The sequence below is a fragment of the Lissotriton helveticus genome, chromosome 2_1 (assembly GCF_964261635.1).
Source record: "Lissotriton helveticus chromosome 2_1, aLisHel1.1, whole genome shotgun sequence".
NCBI classification, from domain to species: Eukaryota; Metazoa; Chordata; class Amphibia; order Caudata; family Salamandridae; genus Lissotriton; species Lissotriton helveticus.
In genome coordinates this window covers 1,164,786,329-1,164,808,089 of record NC_136059.1, presented here as the reverse complement: position 1 = coordinate 1,164,808,089, position 21,761 = coordinate 1,164,786,329, and the positions used below count along the sequence as shown (strand labels likewise).

Genomic DNA, 21,761 nt, shown 5'->3' with positions numbered 1-21,761 from the left:
GCCGGGAGTCGATGGATCATAGGGGAGCTGATATATCAATGAGTAAAAAAAAGGCATTAGTTAAGGATTTTGTCCCAAGTAGACCATACAAAAAATTACATTTAATCAGAGATACTACAATCCCAATGCACACTCATGGGAGACTTAGAGTGTTTACGTACACCACTCTCCTCGGGTTAGAAGTCTCAAATATGATTTATTTGATCATTGCCAGAATAGGGAACTGAAAGCAACCATGGCAAAAAGACCGAACCTAGCCCCACTCCCATCATTTCCTCATATAATCTCTCTCTTTCTACATCCATTTTCTCACTCCCTTCTTTCCCTCTCTCCTTTTTTCCCTCTCTGAACACTTTCTCTCTACCGTACCCCTCCCGCCCTCTCTCTGTCTTGAAGCCTTTCCATGCCTGCTGCAATTAACCTTTGGGGGCTGAGGAAAGTGACAAAGCCTCAAGGAGCAGCCCTGGCTTTCAAAACCATCCTCCTAGAGCTCCAGTCCACTGGGGATATGCCCAGTGGAATAAAGGGCCAGTCCATCCCTGTATTTGATAAAGAGCTAATGTGGAAAGGAGGAAGAAGACAGAACAGCATGAGCAAGAAAGCTACTGAAAAGAGCAAATAGAAAAATACCTTGAATGCAAAAAAATGCAAAATCTGTAGAGGATATTAAAAAGAACTAGTATTTAATGTTGTCATCACCAGTAATGCAAAAGAAATGATTGATGGACGGAATGCTGGACAATGCAAACATTCACCCCCAGGCACAAGGATCTGGGTTAAATCCATCATGATTTTGCTCACCACAACACCTCAGTTTGGACCCAGTCATATGCAAATCAGTCTTGAACCTGTTCCTTGTGGGAACAGTCTAGCCCGAACTGCAAAGCCAGGTCCTCCCGGGACTGGCAACAAGCATCCAGGGACAGGTTTCAGAGCATCACCCTTCATCAGCCACGCTAGCTTGAATCCAGTGCTGTAGTGCGCGGGGGACCCACGTCTGGGCATACCCTTCCCACTTAGGGTGACATATACAAAAGAAACAATTGATGGATGGAATGCTGGACAATACAGACATTCACCCCCAGTCACAATGATCTGGTTTAAATCTATCCTTCTTTTGCTTACTACACCACTCCAGTTTGGACCCAGCCATATGCAAATCAGTCTTGACCCGGTTCCTTGTGGGAACAGTCAAGCCCCAAATACCAAGCCAAGTCCTCCCGGGACCGAAAACAAGCATCCTGGGACCGGTTTCAGGACATCACCCTTCATCAGCCAGGCTAGCTTGAATCTAGTGGTGTAGTGAGCACAGGACCTACGTCTGGGCATACCCTTCCCACTTAGGGCGACATTCCTTCCCTCTACCTGTCATGCGGTACACGGCTAAAAGGTGACTTGCTGATCTGCACTGCATGACAAGTTCATAAATAGGCGCAGGGTGTTTCTAAGTAACATAGATTTCCCGCAGCCAGCATTGCCAATTGGATACTCCAGGCCTGGATTTCAAGGTGATAAAATGCATCAGGCAAAACCACTGAGATTTTTGCAGACAGTTTGCAGACATGTGGTGTGGGCTAGTAATCTTCATTTACAAGTACGCAGAAATAACACTCAATAACTGATTGTCCAGTCTACATTTTTCTTTATAAAAAGGAAGAGTATATTTATTACACCACTCATGACTATGCATCAATTTATAAATATACATAAGCTGTTGGAATTACTTTGTGACTTTGCATAACATTCCCACCCTTCCCGCGGGGAGGTCTAGTACCACCACTCCCATGTATGCACATCATCTTGCCCCCAAATGCAGTGGGTTGACCACAACCTGGAGTGAGAACCCTTCCCACTGGCTCCATCCCAGTGGCGGCCCATCCCATTATCTCACCAAGCATTTATAATGGGAACACCTGCCATAGTGACACATAACTCTGACTGAGCATCTCATTCTGACCATAGAGTATACACCCTTGAATCACAGTGGCGGACAGGGTTGTTGTTCAACTAATGCAGTAGCAAGAATACATGTCTAAGCATCCCTTAGAATGACAGACACTTTTCACATCTGATAACAGTTATAATACAATGCAATTAAAGCCACTAAAAGGCATTACAATTATAAACACAGGATTAAGCATTTACAATCCGGCACCCTAGCAGGAATGCCTATCAACATAACCCCAATTCGCTTATTATTTCACATATCACATGTGACTTCCAGTCACCAAAAGGAACAACTTTATGTACATGCACCACTTGTGTAATTACACTTTCCCACCTCAAGGGAATATCTCCATAAAGTAAATCCATGTTCCACCTTTCATACATCAGTGCAGTCCTAACCATCAGCTTCTAGCTAAAGAACAAAACTACAAACACTAGGTAGGCTTACAAAACATGAGTAACCTTTGAGGGGTTCTTTCCTTCAAGCCCCCCAGAGACTGAGGGTGGGGACTTTCCACTTTCGTGCTGGGGGAGTCTGCATTGCTCCTCCAGCTTCCCCAGCACCTTTTCTAACACATGGGCTTGACCCACTACTCCGGGGGGCACCATGTGCCAAAACAGACAGCCTTCCCCATGCCTTGCAAGGGATTATGGGGTATTTCGTGCTCAGCGCTTGAATAATAGAGCAGCTGCTCTCCCACTGCTCAGGGGAGAGCAGTGCTGCCCTTGCTGGTGGCCTCTCGCCACATCTGCACTTAGTTGGGGGCCTGGTCCCACCCAGACCCCTTTTGCACAGGTGAGGTGAAGAGCAGCTCGGGGAGCCCACCCCCGGCTGCTCATGCTGGCTCCCTTGTTGGCGCGGGTGTTGGTGTGTCAATTCTGGTCCGACTGCACAGAAGCTGCTGCTGGTCCCCCATCCTTCCTCTGGCTTTGGGGGAGTGCAATGGCACTCCCCCCTCCTTCCCGCTGACACCGGGGTCCGGAGTTGGGGGTCTCGGGACCCAGAATGTTTCACAGGAGCACGCACCCCAACTTAGTATTGGTCAGCACCCCGATTTGGGGGTCCCAGGCCCCCGGAATTCCTTTCTGGGGAGCGACTGCGCTCCCCAGCTTCCTGTTCATTGGTGACAGGGTAGGCTCCTGGCACCCCCTGGAGGAAGATTCATGGGCAGTGCACTGGCTCTCCCTGACTTTACTTCGTGGTAGGCACCTTTCCGGGGGCGCAAAGGTGCTCCCCTGCCTCTCCTTCTTCTGGGGGAAGCCCCCAGGACCTGACCCACCACGGGGGCACATCCAATACCAGCGGCGGAGCCCAACGCGCTACGTTGTCGGTCTCAGCAAATGGTCACAGGTAGCTTACCTTCTGGGAGGCATTTCTCGGCCCTGTGCGGCCGATTTTGACAATTGTGGCCTCTTCTTGCTCCTGGTGGCCAGCCCTAACCATCTGGATCACTCTTCACCACCCTCCTGGCCTGAAGGAGGTGGACTGAGCAAGGAGCTGTCTTCACTGGCTCCCTGCGCCAGCCTTTCACCTGGCTCTGCTTCTGGGCCTATCTTCTCCTTGCGCAGAGGCCCAGGCTTCTCCTCACTGGCCCTTGACTCCCTCAAAGGTACAGTCCAGAGTCCTGGGACAGTCAGTGGGTTCTTCCTTCCAATTGCCCTTGGTGCCAGGCTCTAGCACCAGTCTTCCTCAGCGAGTTCACACCTCAGAGAGAGCTCCTCTTCTTGTGCAAGATCGTTTAATAGAATTTGGAGGGGCTGAAAGAAAGGTACTTCTGCCCTATCCTGCAGCAACACATCACATCTCTACCACTGCTCCCTCCTTCCTACAAAGGTCTCTGGGATACTTTAAAATGGTGTTGTCCATGGGTCCCATGCCACATGTTCTTTTAAAAGCCCCTTCGCCCTTGCTGACTTAATGGCCCAGGCCCGGAGCAGGCCAGGTCGGGTCCCTGGCATTTGGTGACAGCTGCTGATGGATAACCCACTGCTTCACCCCCATCTCTCCCTCCTGGAGAGAAGACCTTCGCCCTTGAAATGCTTGCAGTGAAGGGTTAGGCCTCTGATGCTTCAGCTTGGGGAGGGACATAATTAATCCATCCTGGCAGACTCTGGTCATCAGCTGAGTCAGAGGAATATAACATTTCTGGATGACCCATGAGAAGTATAGATATGGCTGTGGACTCAGCAGAATACTTCTTTGTACATAACTTACATTGTACTTTGGTGCGTGTCTGGAATTTGTAGGCCCTACGGAAGTGAAACTACCCCATGTGGTCCCTCTCTTCATAGGACAGTAATGGAGTGTTCCTACAGTGAAATCAGTAAAACACACTGATTTTCCCTAACATGTGTCTCCCCACTTTATAAAGCCTATTCTATTTCACCACCCAACTCTGCATAATTCCAGCCCACCATTCTATCTGTACCTTCTCCTTGGCTGCGCACAACAAGAATCTCCCTGCGTAGTCCTTACACGGGTGCACACCCATTTGTACAGGTGTCTACATTACCCAGTCCAGGGCCCCTTACCCTGGCTGCAGCGCAGTGGCCTTCTCTCACAAGGTGGAGTCCGGTGCAAGGCACATGCAGTCTGTTTTATTATGAGTCCACTGTGGGTGAGTCCCTGCTTATGAGGCTCTCCCACAGTGAAAGCTAAAAAAATGAGGTGTTCAAAAAGTGGAAAATCCGGGTGACTCAGATGGTCAGAACTACCTTTTAACACCCTGCAACTCCTGATGGACAGAAACTGGTGCAGATGTACCTCTCGGAAGCGTGAATTCCCAGCCACTTGTCTCCCTACGCAATTTCCATCCATTCTGAACTGGGAGCCTTGATGGATTTTAGTGGCTTAATGTTTTCTCCAAAATATTCACGTACATATTTGCATCACTGAGTACAACAGGCTTCCTTTCATCCAGATTTTCACCTAAACTATTGAGATTCAAAGTCAACTTAGCAGCCAGGCCCAGGCATCACATAAAACAATCCTGGATAGTGTACACAAAGAGAGTGGCCCACTAACCCAAATGAATGGACGACCTGCAATAAAAGGAATCAGTAGATTATAATTATCAGTAATGCAGTGAGAAACCCTGTAGCACTCCAAATGTCAGGGATGACTCAAGGAATAAAATATGCTCCACTCTCCCTCGATGAATTTCCCAAATCAATAATTGTGCAAATCACTTCAGGGTCAAAGTTTAGGTCTCCTGCCAACTTAGAAATGTCTAATGTTTCAATCCATAATAAAGTGTACCATTAGAAGCACTGCACCTAAAGGATAATGCACATTACTGAATACAAATAAAATCGATTTCAATTATAATGCAATTGGCTCAAATGTTAAAAAGGCACAATTTCTCAAAATCTCAAAATCAATGAACATTTTCAGTCTAGCTAAGTAAGGGAAACAATGATACCAAAAAATAATTTTGGCAGCAAAATTACATGGCAAATGAAAGAGACTCAGCAAATTGCTTACTGACCACACAGTGATGTCTACGCATGGCTGCCTGAAGTTCTCGGAATACTGGCTGTGCATATTATCACTTACCTTTGCTGCCTCTTCCGACCTGCACACAGCACCATATCTTGAGTAAGGTGTGTGCGGAGCCTGTCATAGTGGTATAGCCCTCGCACCTCAGTTTCACCCCACCATGCACAGTGTTGTCATCAATAATGTAATTTCAGATATCATCAGTAGTGTTATTAATGATGTCATAGAATATATCATGAGTGATGTACTATGTGCCGTCATAAGCAGTGCATGGCGATGGTGCATAATATAATTGCTTGAGTTAATTATAACTGTTGAATTTCAGTCTTTTTTATGTTTAACGATATTTTTTAACTGACATTTTCACCTACCTATAATGTCATTTTAACCTTTGGTTTTCTTAGTGAATTTCTGAGGTGTAAAAAAAAATATAAAGTATGATATCATTACCATAATTAACTTTAACGTCACTTTAACCCTTGTTTTTTCAGTGAATTTCTAATTATTTTTAACGTAAAGTAAGATTTTATTACCACACCTAAATATGCTGATCTCCCGTTGTACACACCCTGTAGCTGTGCACGCCAGGTGATTGGCCACAGGCCGACCCTGAATTCACCCCTCCCGCCAACCACCACCATACATGGTCTTTAGTTGTGCGCAGTTGGGGGTTAGCCACAAGGCCTAATCTTCAGTTAGGCAGGCATCCACCCCACCACAAGTAGTCAACCCCTGTGTCCACCCATTGGGCAAGAGTCCAACCCACCTGCACAACCAGCCAATGAAAGCACTCGTCACAATATAAAGAGGCTTCATTTCAAATAATGCAACTCTACTGGCTTTCTCAAGCAGTCACAAAACCAGCATATAAATGGCAGGCTTATTGACTGTGTCAAGAGGTGACCACGTCAGTACACAAGTCAAGACTAATCGCTTTCTCTAGGAGTCACCACATCATTATGTGAAGACAAGCCTATTGGCTTTATACAGGTGTCATCAAATCCGTATATAAAGATAAGCCTACTGTCTTTGTCAAGTAGTAATCACATCAATCTATAAAACAAGATTATTAGCTTTGTCAAAGGGTAACAATAACCAAAAAAGGTCTACTGGCTTTGACAAGAGGTCACCCTTTTATTAAATGAAGACAAACGTATTGGCTTTGTCAAGGGATCATCACACTATCTTACCAAACAAGAATATTGGTTGTGTTAAAGGGTATACGCATAAATATACATGGCAAGTCTACTGGCTTTGTCAAGGAGTCATGACATTAATAAAGGAAGGTCAACCTATCAACAGTAAACAGTTTCAGAATGTTTATTTTGCACTACTCAGATCACATAATTCATACATAAGATCAGCCTCTAGGGATCTCTGCCATCCTCAGCTGAAGAACAAAAGCTAAAGCTCAATGAAAGATTAAAAACATGAATAACTATTCCTGGGGTCATGTTCTGTAGGGCCCAGGAAACACATGGTTACTGTTAATAAAATATTTCTTGGGGGCTCCTGCACTATCTGCATACCCAAAGACACTTTTCTAGCATGTTAGTGGTGTCCCCTCACAATTATGTGGCCCCACGAAGCAGAACAATTATGCAAATTAGCCCCTGAATGGATTTATGAGGTGCTCCGTGCTGGGAAGAGTGACTAATAAACGTCCATCTCCTGCCGCTCAATACTTTTGTTTCTACACTTATAATTTATTGGGTGCACTCTCTCCCGCAGGGCCCCCACTGTTTCTTTCAATGTTGGGGGCTACAAGGAGCATCCCAATACACACCGGGCTCCCACGACCAGCACCTTATTGGTGTGCCGACTCGTGAGCCTGCTGCACTTTTGTTTTTTTACAATTGTTTTTGCTGGGGGTTGCTGGTGGAGGCTCATAGCTCCAGTGGCTTTGGCAACTCCCATGTGGGGCACTGACACTGATTTGCTCCCACCCAGTGGGAGCCGCTTTTCTTTGTGCTCCCACTGAGTTGTAGTATTTTTCTATTCCCTGCCTGCCAGACTGCGGGCAGGTAGATATATTTATACTCCCACCCAGCAGGAGCCTTTCTGCTCCCACCCTATGGGAGCAATGACATTTTCCCTGCCCGCACTCTGGCAGACAGGAAACTAGAGGGGTTTATTTAGAAGCCCCTTGCACCGCCGGTGCATCACTTTTAATATGGCAAAATGTGACGTATTGGAGGCGCAAGGTGCTTGTAAATAAGCCCCATGGTGTCCTAGGGGATGATGTCCGCATGCCACTTGTATCCATCAGGCCCTGGGCCCCAACTCAAAAACCCAGTAAACAATACAATGAGCCCCAGCAGATGGGTCCCCAGGGCTATTGGGTGACTTGGGGAGAGGGGCACACCCACGCCCCTGCCCCTTTTTAAAATGAATTAACAATGCACCAACCCCACCCTGGCACTTGCCCTTCCCAGGTAGATGATCATTAAAAAGGGCCATAAAACCTTGGTACCACATGTTATAAAAGAAATTACATTTGGCTAAATGGTTGTCTGTCTGGGACACCCCCACCAGACGTAGAGAGTCCAGGAAGCCCTACCTGGCTCCATATATGTTTTTTTAATGTTTTTTTAAAGACAAGGGACTAAGGGCCGGATGTAGGTCGGTCGGTAACGGCCGAAAATCGGTATTTTCAGCCGTTACCGACCGGTATTAACGAAATGGTATGTAGGGCCACATATTTTACAGATTCGGTAAATTTACCGATCGGTAAATTTACCGAATCTGTAAAATACCGAATCGGTATTTTTACCTATTTGATAAATTTGATATGTAGGTGGGACTCTTCTGAGTCCCACAACCCTTACCGAATCTGTATTTTACCATCAAATATATTTGATGGTAAAATAACGATTCCGGTGTGCATGCACATGTGTGCATGCACACCTGTGCCATATGACAGGCAGACCTGCCCTTAGGGCAGGTATGCCTGCCACATGGCACCCGAGCCTCTTTTGGGGGTGCCAGAGGGTGTCAAAGTGACACCCCCTGCACCCTTGTGAAATTCGGTATTTACCGATTCGGTAAATACCGAATCGGTAATGCCCATTCATTCCTATGGGCTTCAAAGCCCATAGGAATGAATACGGATTACCGGTCGGTATTTACCGAATCGGTAAATACAGATTTTTACCGATTCGGTAAAAAAAACATCTGGATGCACCTACATGTCCCCCCTTCTTATTTACCGATTTTTAATTACCGAATCGGTAAAATTCGGTAATTAAAAATCGGTAAATAAGTCCTACCTACATCTGGCCCTTAGGGCCCGATGTAGGTGGCAAATACCGGTCGGAAACGGCCGAATTCGGCCGTTTCCGACCGGTATTTGGCATCTTGAGATGTAGGGGGCCAGATTTTACAGATTCTGTAAATTTACCGAATCAGTAAATTTACAGAATCTGTAAAATACCGAATCGGTATTTTTACCGATTCGGTAATTCCCAGATGTAGGTGGGACTCTTCTGAGTCCCAAAGGCCCTACAAATTCGGTATTTTACCACCCAATCCAATTGGGTGTTAAAATACCTAATTCAGGTGTGCATGCACATGTGTGCATGCACACCTAGCCATGTGACAGACAGACATGCCCTTAGGGCATGTCTGTGTGCCACATGGCGCACATGCCTATTTTTGGGGTGCCAGAGGGTGTCAAAGTGACACCCCCTGCACCCTTGCAAAATTAGGTATTTACCGATTCTGTAATTACAGAATCGGTATTGCCCATTGATTCCTATGGGCTTTAAGGCCCATAGGAATCAATGGGCAATTCCGATTCGGTATTTACAGATTCGGTAAATACCGAATCTTAACGATTCGGTATTTACAGAATCTGTAATACCTACATCTCCCCCATTCATATTTACCGACTCTTAAATACCGAATCGGTAAAATTCGGTATTTAAGAGTCGGTAAATATGATTTACCTACATCTGGCCCTAGGTTGCTGCGTCCTAAAATAGCTGCTGCAACATCTTTGTTGATGTTAACCGTAGCCAATCGGATCTAATCTTTCGATCTGTTGGGTCTGCAGATCCTCTGTGCCCTGAAATGTACATATATTTTTGTTGGACTTGAGTTCCGCCCATTAAGTACACCTGGATTTTTTGCTTTTTAGATCACCCAGTTTTGGGCTTTTTTACTGTGGGTCTCACTACATGTGTGTCACCCACATAAATCACATGGAAACGGACTGCACCTGTTTACCACCTGTGTCCGCCTTTTAAGATACGGCCGCTGTGAAGCAGCAATTGTAAGGGGCACTTGCCTGTGTACATGTGTGCGGGCTGTGCATGGGAGACTACCGTTGTGCACAGCCCTGTAACTGCACACAGGTACTTGGGCGCAATGGGGACTCTGCAGGATTAGATAATCACATGGGATAGGCTTTATAATGTCAGTGTACAGTAATAGGGAAAGTCAGTGTGATTTACTGTTTTGTCTATAGCGACACTCTATTATACACATAGGAAGAGAACTGCCTTAGAGTGCAGTTTTGCTCAATTTGGTCAACAGAGGCCATTGACATCTGGAATTGGGGTGTAACCTGTGTGGGAAAATCAAATATGTAACTTTCAAAATTAAAGGGTCGATTAGGATCGCGGACGGACTTGAGTCCGTCCGCGACCCCTGAGGAGGAGGGAACGTCCGCATGGGCTGCGGCGTTCCCTCCGATCTGATTAGGATGTGACCGCCAGGGTGGCGGTCACATCCTCTATCTCTAACATTGCGGCGGGTGCAGCTTCAAGCTGCACCCGCCCCAATGTAAAAAATGCATGCACAGCATTTCCGTGCACAAAGCGGCAGGCACCGCGCGGTGCCTGCTGCATTGTGCACGCAAATGCAGGGGGGTACCATAGGTACCCCCCATGTGCACCCACCACCACCCCTTCACCCAGGGGGCCCGCAACGGGCCCCCGAAGTGAAGGTCCGTATGCTTTTCCATGGCGGCAATGCCGCCGTGGAAAAGCATATTTACACACACATCATAATATGGCGGACGGTGTCTCATAGACACCGCCTGCCATGTTATGGCTTTTCCGCCGCGGTCGGCTCCGACCACGGCGGAAAAGCGGCGGACGGAATTCCAGACCCACCAGCCATCCTAATTTGGCGGTGGGTCTTTGGTGTCTCCGCCGCGGTTTTTCCGCATCCTCCAGGCCGGCGGACACTTCCGCCGGCCCGGAGGATGCGGAAAAACCGCCATCCTAATCGGCCCCTATATCTGTACGCTTTATGGGTCATCTAGAGTTTTATATTTCTCTGGCTCAGCTCAGGCTTTTTGTCACCTTGCTGTGCCCAGTTACTTCTCTCCAGCACCAGAGACAAAGTTCTCCTAAGGAGCAATCAATAGTACTTCACCCAGCTCCTGAGGATGAAAGAAGTAGGCAAAATGATCTGCATCAGTCACTCAACTGTCACACTGTACCAGGGATGGACCTGCCAAAGCCCACTGAGAACAGGAGAGTGCCCAGATGACTGGAGCAAACCTGGGGAGTAGGCGGGGGGGGGCTCACTTTGAACTATCGGTTTGCACGGCTCTGGCAGTAAAGTCTAGTGAGGGGCGGGGCTGAGTCCCGAGGGGCAGATATGACCACTGACTCCTGGATTACAATATTTTGAACTGTCCCAGCATGCTGTGAAGGAGGGTTGGGACAGGGGTGGAGAGGTGACATGGCCCCCTAGGATTGGCCAGGGCTTTCTGACCTCTGGAACGTTCCTCCCCCCCCATAAAAACGTGTGCACAAGGGGAGACTCTATTTTGCCTGTAAATTTTTCTACACATCACTGCTGGATTCTGGGACCACCATGGAGAACTGAAAGGAGGAACCCCATGACCCCCATTTAGGACTAAAGACTCTGCCCAGTTGACACCAGGACCACTAAGTCTCCCCAAGGGCCGGTGAGGCTGGCCTCCTTACCTCCCCTGTGGACTAGTTGGTGGAAAGCCCTGGACTTCTTCCGCCCAGAAACCAAGATCAGGAAGAGAGCTGGCACACGGAGCTTTGAAAACCAGATCCTTGAGGACTGCACCACTTTGGAGGTAGAGAGTTGCTGCAGATGCCCCTGGTGGACAGAGTTCACCACAAGGAGTAAAATAAGCCCAAGGACATCCAAATCCGTCCAACGGTTCCAAGCTATGGTATTTTAAAGTTTGACTAGCTTTCCCTGGCAACAAAGTGCATGGTGCTCCACCGCCATTTCCTCATTTATCACTGTGTGGGCCAGGGCCCATGGGTTGGTGCAAAGATATTTCATATTTATGCCCCAGGGAGGGGTTGTGCATGGTGCCCCCTCCCTTTACCCTTTCATGTGCCCAGGAAGCCCATTCCTCTGGCGCACTTCTTTTAAGGGTGCTGGGGCTCCATTCCTGACCCCGGCATGCTAAAATGATGGAGGGAGCATCATTGCTCTCCCCAGCCATGGACAGCCAACCCCACTCCCTGTGCCCATGTCTAGGGGGAGCAGGAGGCTGCCACAGACTCCAGCGGCAGGCAGATAGACACTTCCGGCTCCCATAGCAGCATGGGAGAGTATGGACCAAGCGCGGAGCCGGTGGGGCAGCCAGGGTTGGACTCTCTAGGCCACTCCCAACATGAACCATGTGCGGGGTACCCAGGTTTGACCGGGCACCCCTTAAAACAAGAAAAGAAAACCACAACCTAGGCTAAGCTGAAGAGCCAATAATAAGATATTCACTGCTCCTGAGGGAGCACCTCATAATGCACTGCGGGTCTGATTGTTTTTGCTTTATTCCGGTTGTCTCTCCCCTTGTGGTGGCCCCCAAACAATGGGTCACAACCAACAATATCAGGAAAGATGCAGCTTACCCCAGGATAGGTTTGAGTAGCGCCCCAACCTTAGTTTGATTTGATTTGATTTGATTATTTAATTTGTAGAGCGCACATATGCCCGAGGGCGTCTTTGCGTTAAAAATGACTTAAGACTGCCAGTAGTGGGAGAGGAGAGGTACGTCAGAAACATCGGGGGTTAGTTGAACAAAATTATTTTGAAAAGAGCCAAGTCTTTAGAGACTTTCGGAAAGATAGCAGTGATGAGCTATTTTTTATTGCTAATGGTATCTGATTCCAGGTCTTTGCTGTATGCAAAACAGAGCTTCTCCCCCCATCTAAGCTGATTAAATCTGGGGATCTTAAGTAGCATGGCACTGCTAGACCTGAGGGTCCTCGGTGGGTCATATTGTCTTAAATTTTGTTTCAGAAACTTGGGGCCTGAGCCCTGCAAGGCCTTATATGCCTGGTACACTGACTTAAATTGAGTTCTCTTCTCCATTGTTAGCCAATGGAGACAGCTCAGTCTGTGAGCCACCGACTCAAATCTGGGTATATCCAGGACTAGCCTGGCTGCCGCTTTCTGGAGGCGTAGAAGCCCCGCATACAGAGCGTTTCCATAGTCCAGTTTAGATAATGCAAGCATTGTTACAAGAGTTTTCCTGGTGTCTAAGGGGACAAACGGGAGCAGCTTTCTTATCAGCTTGAGAGTGTACCATACCAATGAAGAAAGCTTGTTGATCTGGGCCTTGAAATTTAATTTAGAGTCAAACATAAACCCCAGGTTCCGTACGCTATCCACCGGTGATGGACAGCAACCCAGACTATCAGGCCACCAGTCCGGTGACCAAATACTGTGTTCGGCCCCCAACAACAGAACCTTTGACTTATCACCGTTTAATTTTAGGCAGTTTGCCTGCATCCAGTGGCTGACCTGGCCCATACAAAGCCTAAGCCTCTCTGCTGTCTCGCCTGTGTTGTTCGAGATGGACACCACGATTAGGGTGTCGTCAGCGTAGGATATAGGGATAAAGCCCCAGTTCCTGATGATGCTTGCTAGAGGGGCCACATATACGTTAAAGAGAGTAAGGCTTGGTGACGAGCCCTGTGGTACCCCCCAGGGGGTTCTGAAGGATTTTGATGAGAATTCCCCTAGCTGAACCATGAAAGATCTTTCTCCCAAAATGGAGGCCATTAATGCAACTGCGGATGCATGCAAGCCTATTGCTGCTAGGCGGGTCAAGAGTATGCTGTGATTAACGGCGTCGAAGGCTGCCGACAGGTCTAACAGAATCAAGGCAGCCTTTCCCCCTGTATCCAGCACACTCCTGACCTCTTCTGCCGCAATAATCAGAGCAGTTTCTGTCCTGTGTTCCTCCCGGAACCCAAATTGTGAGACATCAAGTGCCTGAGAAGCCCTAATGAACCCGGAGAGTTGTGTGTTCAGATGCTTTTCTTAGATTTTAGCCGGGAAGGGGATTCTTGATATTGGTCTATAATTAGCAGGGACCGATGAGTCAAGGTTGGCTTTCTTCAGGAGTGGCCGTACAGAGGCATCTTTCCATGCCTTCGGGAAACAGTTTGCCTGTATTATTTTGGCAAGAAGTAGCTGGAGTTAATTGCTAAGCAGCTCCGAGAACAAATACAGTACCCTGGGTGGACATGGGTTCATTGGGCTCCCTGAGTTGGTTGTCAGTATGAGTTAGTGTACCTGCACTGTGGATGGGGCAGAAAACTGAAAATCTCCCCTGCTCACTTCTAAGCCCCTGTTTGATTTAAGATGTACATTTCCTGTTGGCAGGCAATTACTATTGAGAGGTTTGATAGATTCATAAATGAGTCTAACTTTGTCAATGAAGAACTGCCCCAGTTCATTACATAGATCTAAGCTACCTACTATGTTTTTGGGTGTTGGCTCTGTTAGTTTTTTTACTGTAGCAAAGAGTACTTTACTAAAGGGTTTGGCCTCCTCTATTTTTTTTACGAAATAGACCGCCTTTTCTTCTACTATGAGTTTTTTATACGTTGATAGTGACCTACAGTAGTTTGCTTTCTCCTTGTTATCATAGCTATGCCTCCATGTCCTTTCGGCCCATCTACATTTTTGTTTTTGTTTTCTTAGTTTCTCTGAAAACCATGGCTCTGAGATGTTTTTCCTTTTGGCGTTTTTCTTTGTTATGGGAGCGACTGAGAGAACTGCCGCTTTAATCCAATTATTTAATTGATCTATAGCTATGTCGATATCGTGTTTTAGTCTTGGAACAGCCATGCTGAGCTGTTCATGTAATTTAGCTATATCAATTTTGTCCCATTCCTGGTACGTAAAATGTCTCCCTTGAATAGCCCTAATGGTTTTAGTGTGTTCTATGGTTAGGGTAAATTTAACAACTTTGTGGTCTGACCATGGGACAGGGATGACTTCCCCAATATTGATTTTGGAGTTAGAGGAAAAAATCCCGTCCAGTGAATGACCAGCAGAGTGTGTTCCTTGATGGACTAGTTGGGTCAAGCCACAGCTTGCCATAGCTTCTGTAATAAGTATTGTATTTTTATCCAGGTGTATATTAAAGTCTCCTAGTATGGTGTAGTCCGCCCCAATTATACTGGATTCAAGAGCAGGGCCCAGTGATTGTGATATGTTTTTTTTTTTGCCTTAGGTGGTCTGTACAGCAAGAGGCAATCAAAGGTGTAATTTTTGGTGATGCGGATTTTAAAAGGAAGGGCCTCACAGTCTGGGGTGCTCCCTCCGGCCACGCAGCGCACCTGAAATTCATCTTTGCTGATAATAGCTATCCCTCCCCCACGTTTCCCCTGTCTGTCCACCCAGTGAATGGAGTAGCCTCCCGGGACTGCTAGCGCCAGATCAATGTCTGAGGACGTATCCGCCCAGGTCTCCGTGATGAACAATATATCGAGATCATGTGTATCGATCAGATTGGCTACTTCTGTGCTGTGTTTTACCAAGGATCTTGCATTTAGCAAGGCTGCCTTTATTAGTGTATTTGGTTTATTTCCGACCAGCGAGTGTTGCCTGTCTGCTGATCCACACGTGGTGTAGTTGAAGGTCAGTGAGCAGCTCGCGCAGTGTTTGGATTCTAACATACGGTTGAGGATAGCGCAGCTCTGGGTAGTCCACAAATCCATGAGTTCAGTGTTACTATAAACCATCCTGGGTTGATTATTATAATTTTGGTCAGGGGTTTTGGCCCTAGGCCCGGGCCAGGCGCGGACGGGCGCAGGTGGGCTTGCCTTAGGCGCGCCGCCGGCGTGCCCGCTGCACGCGTTCGCTGCGCGTCTGTATCAACATGGGATTTATGGTCGCTGGGCTCCAACAACTAGCCCACTCACCCCCGTAGCAGGCTTCCTACCGGAAGTGAGTGCGTGCTGAATGAGCCCTTCGCCCCCTCCGTACAATCGGCACTTGCCGTGACGGACCGGGGGCGTGGGCGTAGAAGCTGCTGCCTGAAACCAAAGCCCGTACTAACAGGTATGGCAATGGTGAATAAAGTTGCAAGTGCAATTTAAAAACCCAAAGGGTGTTTCTTAAAAAAGGTTTTAACAGCATCACTAATGCTGCAAGTGCAATTTTAAACCCAGCGGCTGTTTCTTTAGAGAGATTTTACCAGTGTCCAAAGCCTCGACCACCTCTGGGCGCGAGCTACGGCAGTCTAAAAATCATCAGACCCCGCGTCCGCTCTACCCGCCTCTATGTAGTCGCTGGGCTCCAACAACTAGCCCGCTCACCCCCATACCAGGCTTCCTACCGGAAGTGAGTGCGTGCTGAACGAGCCCTCCGCCCTCTCCGTACAATTGGCACTTGCCGTGATGGACTGGGGGGCATGGGCATAGAAGCTGCTGCCTGAAACCAAAGCCATTACTAACAGGGAAGGCAATGGTGAACAAAGTTGGAAGTGCGATTTAAAAACCCAAAGGGTGATTCTTAAAAAAGGTTTTACCAGCGTCAATAATGCTGCAAGTGCAATTTTAAACCCAACGGGTGTTTCTTTAGAGAGACTTTACCAGTGTCCAAAGCCTTGACCACCTCTGGGCACGAGCAACGGCAGTCTAAAAATCATCAGGACCCCAAAATATTCACCTTCCCAGGATTTGCATCCTGTTTGTAAACACTCCCAAGACTGGAGCTTTTGCTCTGCAGGTGTGAGTGTTTCCTAGGGCAATGTATATGGTTACAGTCCTTAGGGCCTGGAAGCCTGAAGGTGGTAAAAGAGAAATAAATGTTGTGAAGTGTTCCTCAAGGGTTCAGTGTATGGTTGCAATGCAGTGTCATTAAAATGCAATATTCTCTAGGGGCTGCTTTTCTAATTAAGTATTAATGGATAACAATGTATACAAAATGCACAATCAGATTTTACTCCTTAAAAATGCTTTATTGGTTTGTATAATAATTATTGCTCCCATTATATATGTTGTATTGGTATTAATAAGTTCATTCATGCAGGATAATATTTTTGATAATTGCATTTAAGTACAAGATGATGATCTTAACTTGTGGTTTGTTGATCTTGAATCTTGAAACCTGACAAAACAAATAGACTCACTTGATATGTTTGTGTGATCCTTGGCACTGGTATGGGGCTTCATTCCCCAGAGTGCGTCTCATTTCTAGGCAGGGCAGAAGACTACCTCACATGCTTATTAGTGCGGCCTGCTTCCTGCAGGGCAGTTTCCTCAGTTGATTGCCGTTAATTCCTAGATGGGGCAAAAGACTTCCTGACAGTCTCATTAGCATGGACCACTTCCCACAGCACCGGACGCGGCCAGGTTTTCACCCGGGCGAAGACCGGACCAAGCCTGGGCACCTCTTTGCCCATCATCACCGGAAGAGGCTGCACTGGGCTACCTCCCTTGGTTTTTTTGGATGCTGATCCTCAACTATCCTGGTGGATTTATTCTGACTGCACTATTTTGGTATAAGGGACTGTCCCTTTTGCTACTACTTAGTTAAGAGCCATGGACAAGAGTAAACTGGTTGGAGGGAAGAACAGCGCCTCTGCCAAACCCTAAATTGGCAATATGTTGTACTCATTTCTGGGCCAGGCAGTGAGCGTAGGTGCCCAGGAAATGTATTTGGCGGAGAGGAGCCTGTCCCTTGATTTGGTGGTGGGGCATAGCATCCTCACATAGAGTGGGTAACCACTGCTGTTAGGTTCCCTTGAGAAGTTGTTACTGTTCATCCACCCCTGAAGTCACTAGATAAGTTTTCCTGCCGACCATGGATAGTATGCTATCCTCGGATGTGCCTGCGAACATTAGTCCTTGCGAACCGTCAACCAGGAAGAAAAGGAAAACCAAGCAAGGACCCATCCCTGGCCACTCCAAGAAGCAAGTGTCCACTGCCCATTCCTCAAATAGCTCATGCAAACTAATGGGCCCAAGTCTACCACAGGCTGAGATGGGGCGCTAAATTTGGTTTGGGAAAACGCTATGGTTCAAGTCAAAGCCATGGTGACTTCTTTAATTGCCCCTCTAGTGTACAGGTTATGTGCCCAGGAAGAGGTCCTTGCGAGATTATCTTCTAAGTTAAAGCACCTTTGCAACCCCTTAGTTAATGTTCCTCCAACGCAGGGGTCAGACACATTAACACCAACTGTCTTGTAGAACAGAGCTCCTTGTTGCCCACTGAGACACCCACTCCTACATTGACCCTGCAACTCCAGTCCTGGTTGCAGGGTCAATGCCCATAACAAGCTATGGTTCAGTTGGTTTAGGAGAACAAAGGCAAGCTGGGGTCAGTTGCACAAATAGACCTCCTCCACAGAGCAAAGGTCACAACAAAGCTCACAGCATCATTCCAATCACTTCCAGCTGCACTTGACCCTGCCTCGTGACTGCTGTCTCTATGTGGTGGTCTTTGTTGGAATATCGCCACTAACCTTTGATAAGGGAGAATCAGACCTGGAAGTGAAGAATAAAGTCTGCCATTGGCTCGCACGGAACTTTGACCTTTCCATTTCCAAACGCATTTCGGAGCGCGCATTGCATCGCATTTTGCGATGCAGGTAACGCTACAAAATTCGTTTTATTAATTAAATTGTTTACTTACCTGCAATTATCCTTATGCCGGTTTTTAGCACCCTCCCCCCTGCCCCTCCACCTCCCCGCCTTCCTGCCCCACCGTAACTCCCTCCATGGGCCGCGGCTGCTCTGTGGTGGGGACCCTCTGGGTCATCCCTCACAGGTGCCTGGAGTCACACTGCCCCTGTATACCGCTTTTATCAAAAACATTTTGAGGACATTGGGACCGAGTCAGTAATTGTGGCCGCACATTTTTTTTCATCAGTAATGTCCAGATATAAGATTGCTCGGTACAGCATGAACTGGTACCCATCCCACGGTAACAAAATGACTGAAAGAAGAAAAATATTGCTTGGCCAATGAGAATGCTTTATTTTTTTAATTTTCAGTACCCCTGGACTACCGTGGGGCCAACTGACTGAACATACCTAACCTTCAAACCCAACCTGAGCACCTCTTTCAATGCTAAATTCTCAAAAATGGCTGAACTCATTTACACCAAATCACAAAACGCACCCTACCTGACGAAAGCTCCAACCTTTTGCCTAATATTGTTTTATTCCATTTACCTGTTAATCAACCTTACAATGGGAATTTACATTGCAAATCAACATTTTTGGGCCCACTCCTTTTTCTTATGACCCCCTCCATGCTTGATGGATCAACGCAAAGCTTTCCACATGGAATCCAAAGTGGATGACCGTTTTTGGGACGGTTTTGTGCAGATTTGTAAAATGGCCTCAAAGTTATTACCAAAACAAAAAATGCTCTGCCGGTTTAAACTCTAACTTAACTATAACAACACTGCTTTTTCAAGGTGCATAGATATGGAGTTAAGAATTTAACAACTTCAAAATTATACCTACTTATAGACACAGCTTTACAATATTGTGGTAGTCAATATTTTGTCTACTATGTTTTTCCAGGACCGTATTTAGAAAACGATTTTCTGCTAGAGTACATATTAAATGTCTATGTTTTTAACCTTTTGAAGTGATAGAATAGTACAGTTACTTTAAAAATTGGGGCCAGGTTTATTAAAGTGATGCATTGCCCTTGCATCACACAAGGTACCACAAGACCAAAGCAACTGTAAAGTCAGATTTACCAAGCCACAGCCTGGCGTGGCCTTTGAATGCTTGGTAAAACTGGAGTAACACAAGGCAGCACAAGTCACTGCCTTGCATTACTCTGCCCAAGGGAGGAGTTCCATGGGTGGAGCATGGGTCCTCCAATGCATCCACTCATGGATTCTGGTGCAATCCCAGATTTGCTATGAGTGGTAGACCTGGGAATGCATCAAAATGCTACACCTTCCAAAGGAAAGAGTAACGAGGAGACATTATTTCTCCTAATTTTTTCCACTTTCTACTTATGCTGTATTCTGCAGCATTCATAGAAAGAGGAGAATGCCTAAGAGCTAAGAGGATTGTTTTCCTGCACACAAACAATCCTGCCTGCAACACAAGCACTCTTGCACAATGACACAAGGGTGCCTGCATTGGCGCTAGGCAGCCAAAAGTGTGCCAGCGCAAAGAGATGCCGGAGCGCGCCATATAATGTTGAATATGGGTAATTCCTGTCCTCTTCCTTTCATGCAGCACAATGCAGAGCAGCAAGGTGTCTTGCTGTGTTGCGTTGTGTGAAATATTTATAAATATTTCCCTTAGTGTTTTTAGGTGCTGACATTACATGCTCACAGTCATTGACGAACCTTTCATCAGGCCCAAAAACAAACATGTTCTCTACCTTCATATAAAAAGAGGCTTTATCAGAATACCCTTAAAATAGAGTCTGGTGAGCAAACAAGAAAGGCTTAAAACTTTCATATTCTTCAATGGTGCACAAGGACCTGTTTCACAAAAATGTTGATTGTGTCATCTGGATGATTGAGCACATCTCAGTTAGCAAGCTGCAGAACGATGATGATTGCAGCTCATCCGAAGATAACTCAATTCTCTTTATATATTATGTGCAATATTTCATACCTGGCTGAAAATGTTACTTAACAATTGGTGTTAAATGCAGGCTCTTTGTTGTAGGTAAATAAGCAATATATTAACATTATGTTTCTCATTGCAGGTTTCGATGTATTGTGTACCCATTTAAGCAGAAACTTACCATAACCACAGCAATCGTGATCATTGCAGTGATCTGGGTTCTTGCGATTGCCATTATGTGCCCTTCTGCAGTCATGTCCCATGTGATAGAGGACAATAACTTTCGGGTAATCCTGGGATACCACAACCAAACTGGACCAATATACTGGTGCCGGGAAGATTGGCCAAATCCAGAAATGCGAAGAATCTATACAACTGTGCTTTTTGCCAACATCTACCTTGCTCCACTCTCCCTCATCGTTATCATGTATGCTCGTATTGGATTTGCTCTATTCAAGAGTGCTGGGCCATCTGGAAGCATGCGAGGCCAAGATCATCGCCAAGGTGTGCCCAAAAAGAAGCAGAAAGTAATCAAGATGCTGATCATCATCGCTCTGCTCTTCATTCTGTCATGGCTTCCACTGTGGACTTTGATGATGCTGTCCGACTATGCTAATCTAACAGTGGACCAGTCTCAGATCATCAATATTTACATCTACCCATTCGCGCACTGGTTGGCTTTTTTTAACAGTAGCGTCAACCCAATCATCTATGGCTTTTTTAATGAGAATTTCCGTCGTGGCTTTCAAGCAGCTTTCAAGCTTCACCTCTGCTTTGGGGAATTAGGGCACAGGCAGACCTACTCACACAGAGCCACTGGTAATGCCATTTTACCAACCAGAAACCATAGTCAAGTAGCACCAGATCGAGTTCCTCAAAACCCCAATCATGTAGAGAATCTTCTACAAAAAAGTACTGAAATGGCAGAGCAAAGCTTAAAGATGGAAGATCTAGAAAAGCTTTCCACTAATAATGGGACCCAGAAGGATCTGCCTTGAAGAATTTCTACAGAAATGTACAAACTATTTCACAAAATGAACCTTTTTTCATGGATAAGTTTCCATTTTCAAACTATCATAACAAAGACAAATAAATCAGAAACAAACATTATGAACCAGTCAGTCATTTGTTTTGTAATCCAAATATATATATAGATATGGTTTTGTAAATTGACATTTTTTTTATTGGTGAACATCAGTTACTCACTGTGTCTCATGTATTGAGAAGATGTTAACATGTACTGTGTGGTAAAAGTTTCCAACAAGGAATTTCCCCAACACTTAAATAATAAGGAATGCAAAGAGAGTAAAGTGCTACACCAGATTCCTTTCTGTAAAAACTGTGGTAACAAATCCCACAGGCGAAATAAAGTATAGAAAAAGGAGAGGTTTGGGAACGGGTATTATTCTGCCTGGTTCCCATGAAGGAAGTTGATACATACTGACAAGATAGGGGCCGATTAAGATGACAGTCGGACCGCAACCAATGGCTCGTCGGTTGCGGTTTGACCGCCATCTGCTGCTGTGG

The 21,761-nt window shown here is 46.4% G+C and overlaps 1 protein-coding gene across 1 annotated transcript in view; it reads left to right on the top strand.

The window, feature by feature from the left end:
- NPFFR2 (neuropeptide FF receptor 2) overlaps window positions 1-21,319 on the top strand; it is a 181,635-nt gene extending 160,316 nt beyond the window's left edge. The window contains exon 5 of the mRNA XM_078677821.1: window positions 20,377-21,319. Within this exon, the coding sequence (XP_078533947.1) occupies window positions 20,377-21,232 (856 nt within the window). The 3' untranslated portion in view covers window positions 21,233-21,319. The remainder of the gene's footprint in view (window positions 1-20,376) is intronic.
- Window positions 21,320-21,761: the final 442 nt, after the last annotated feature.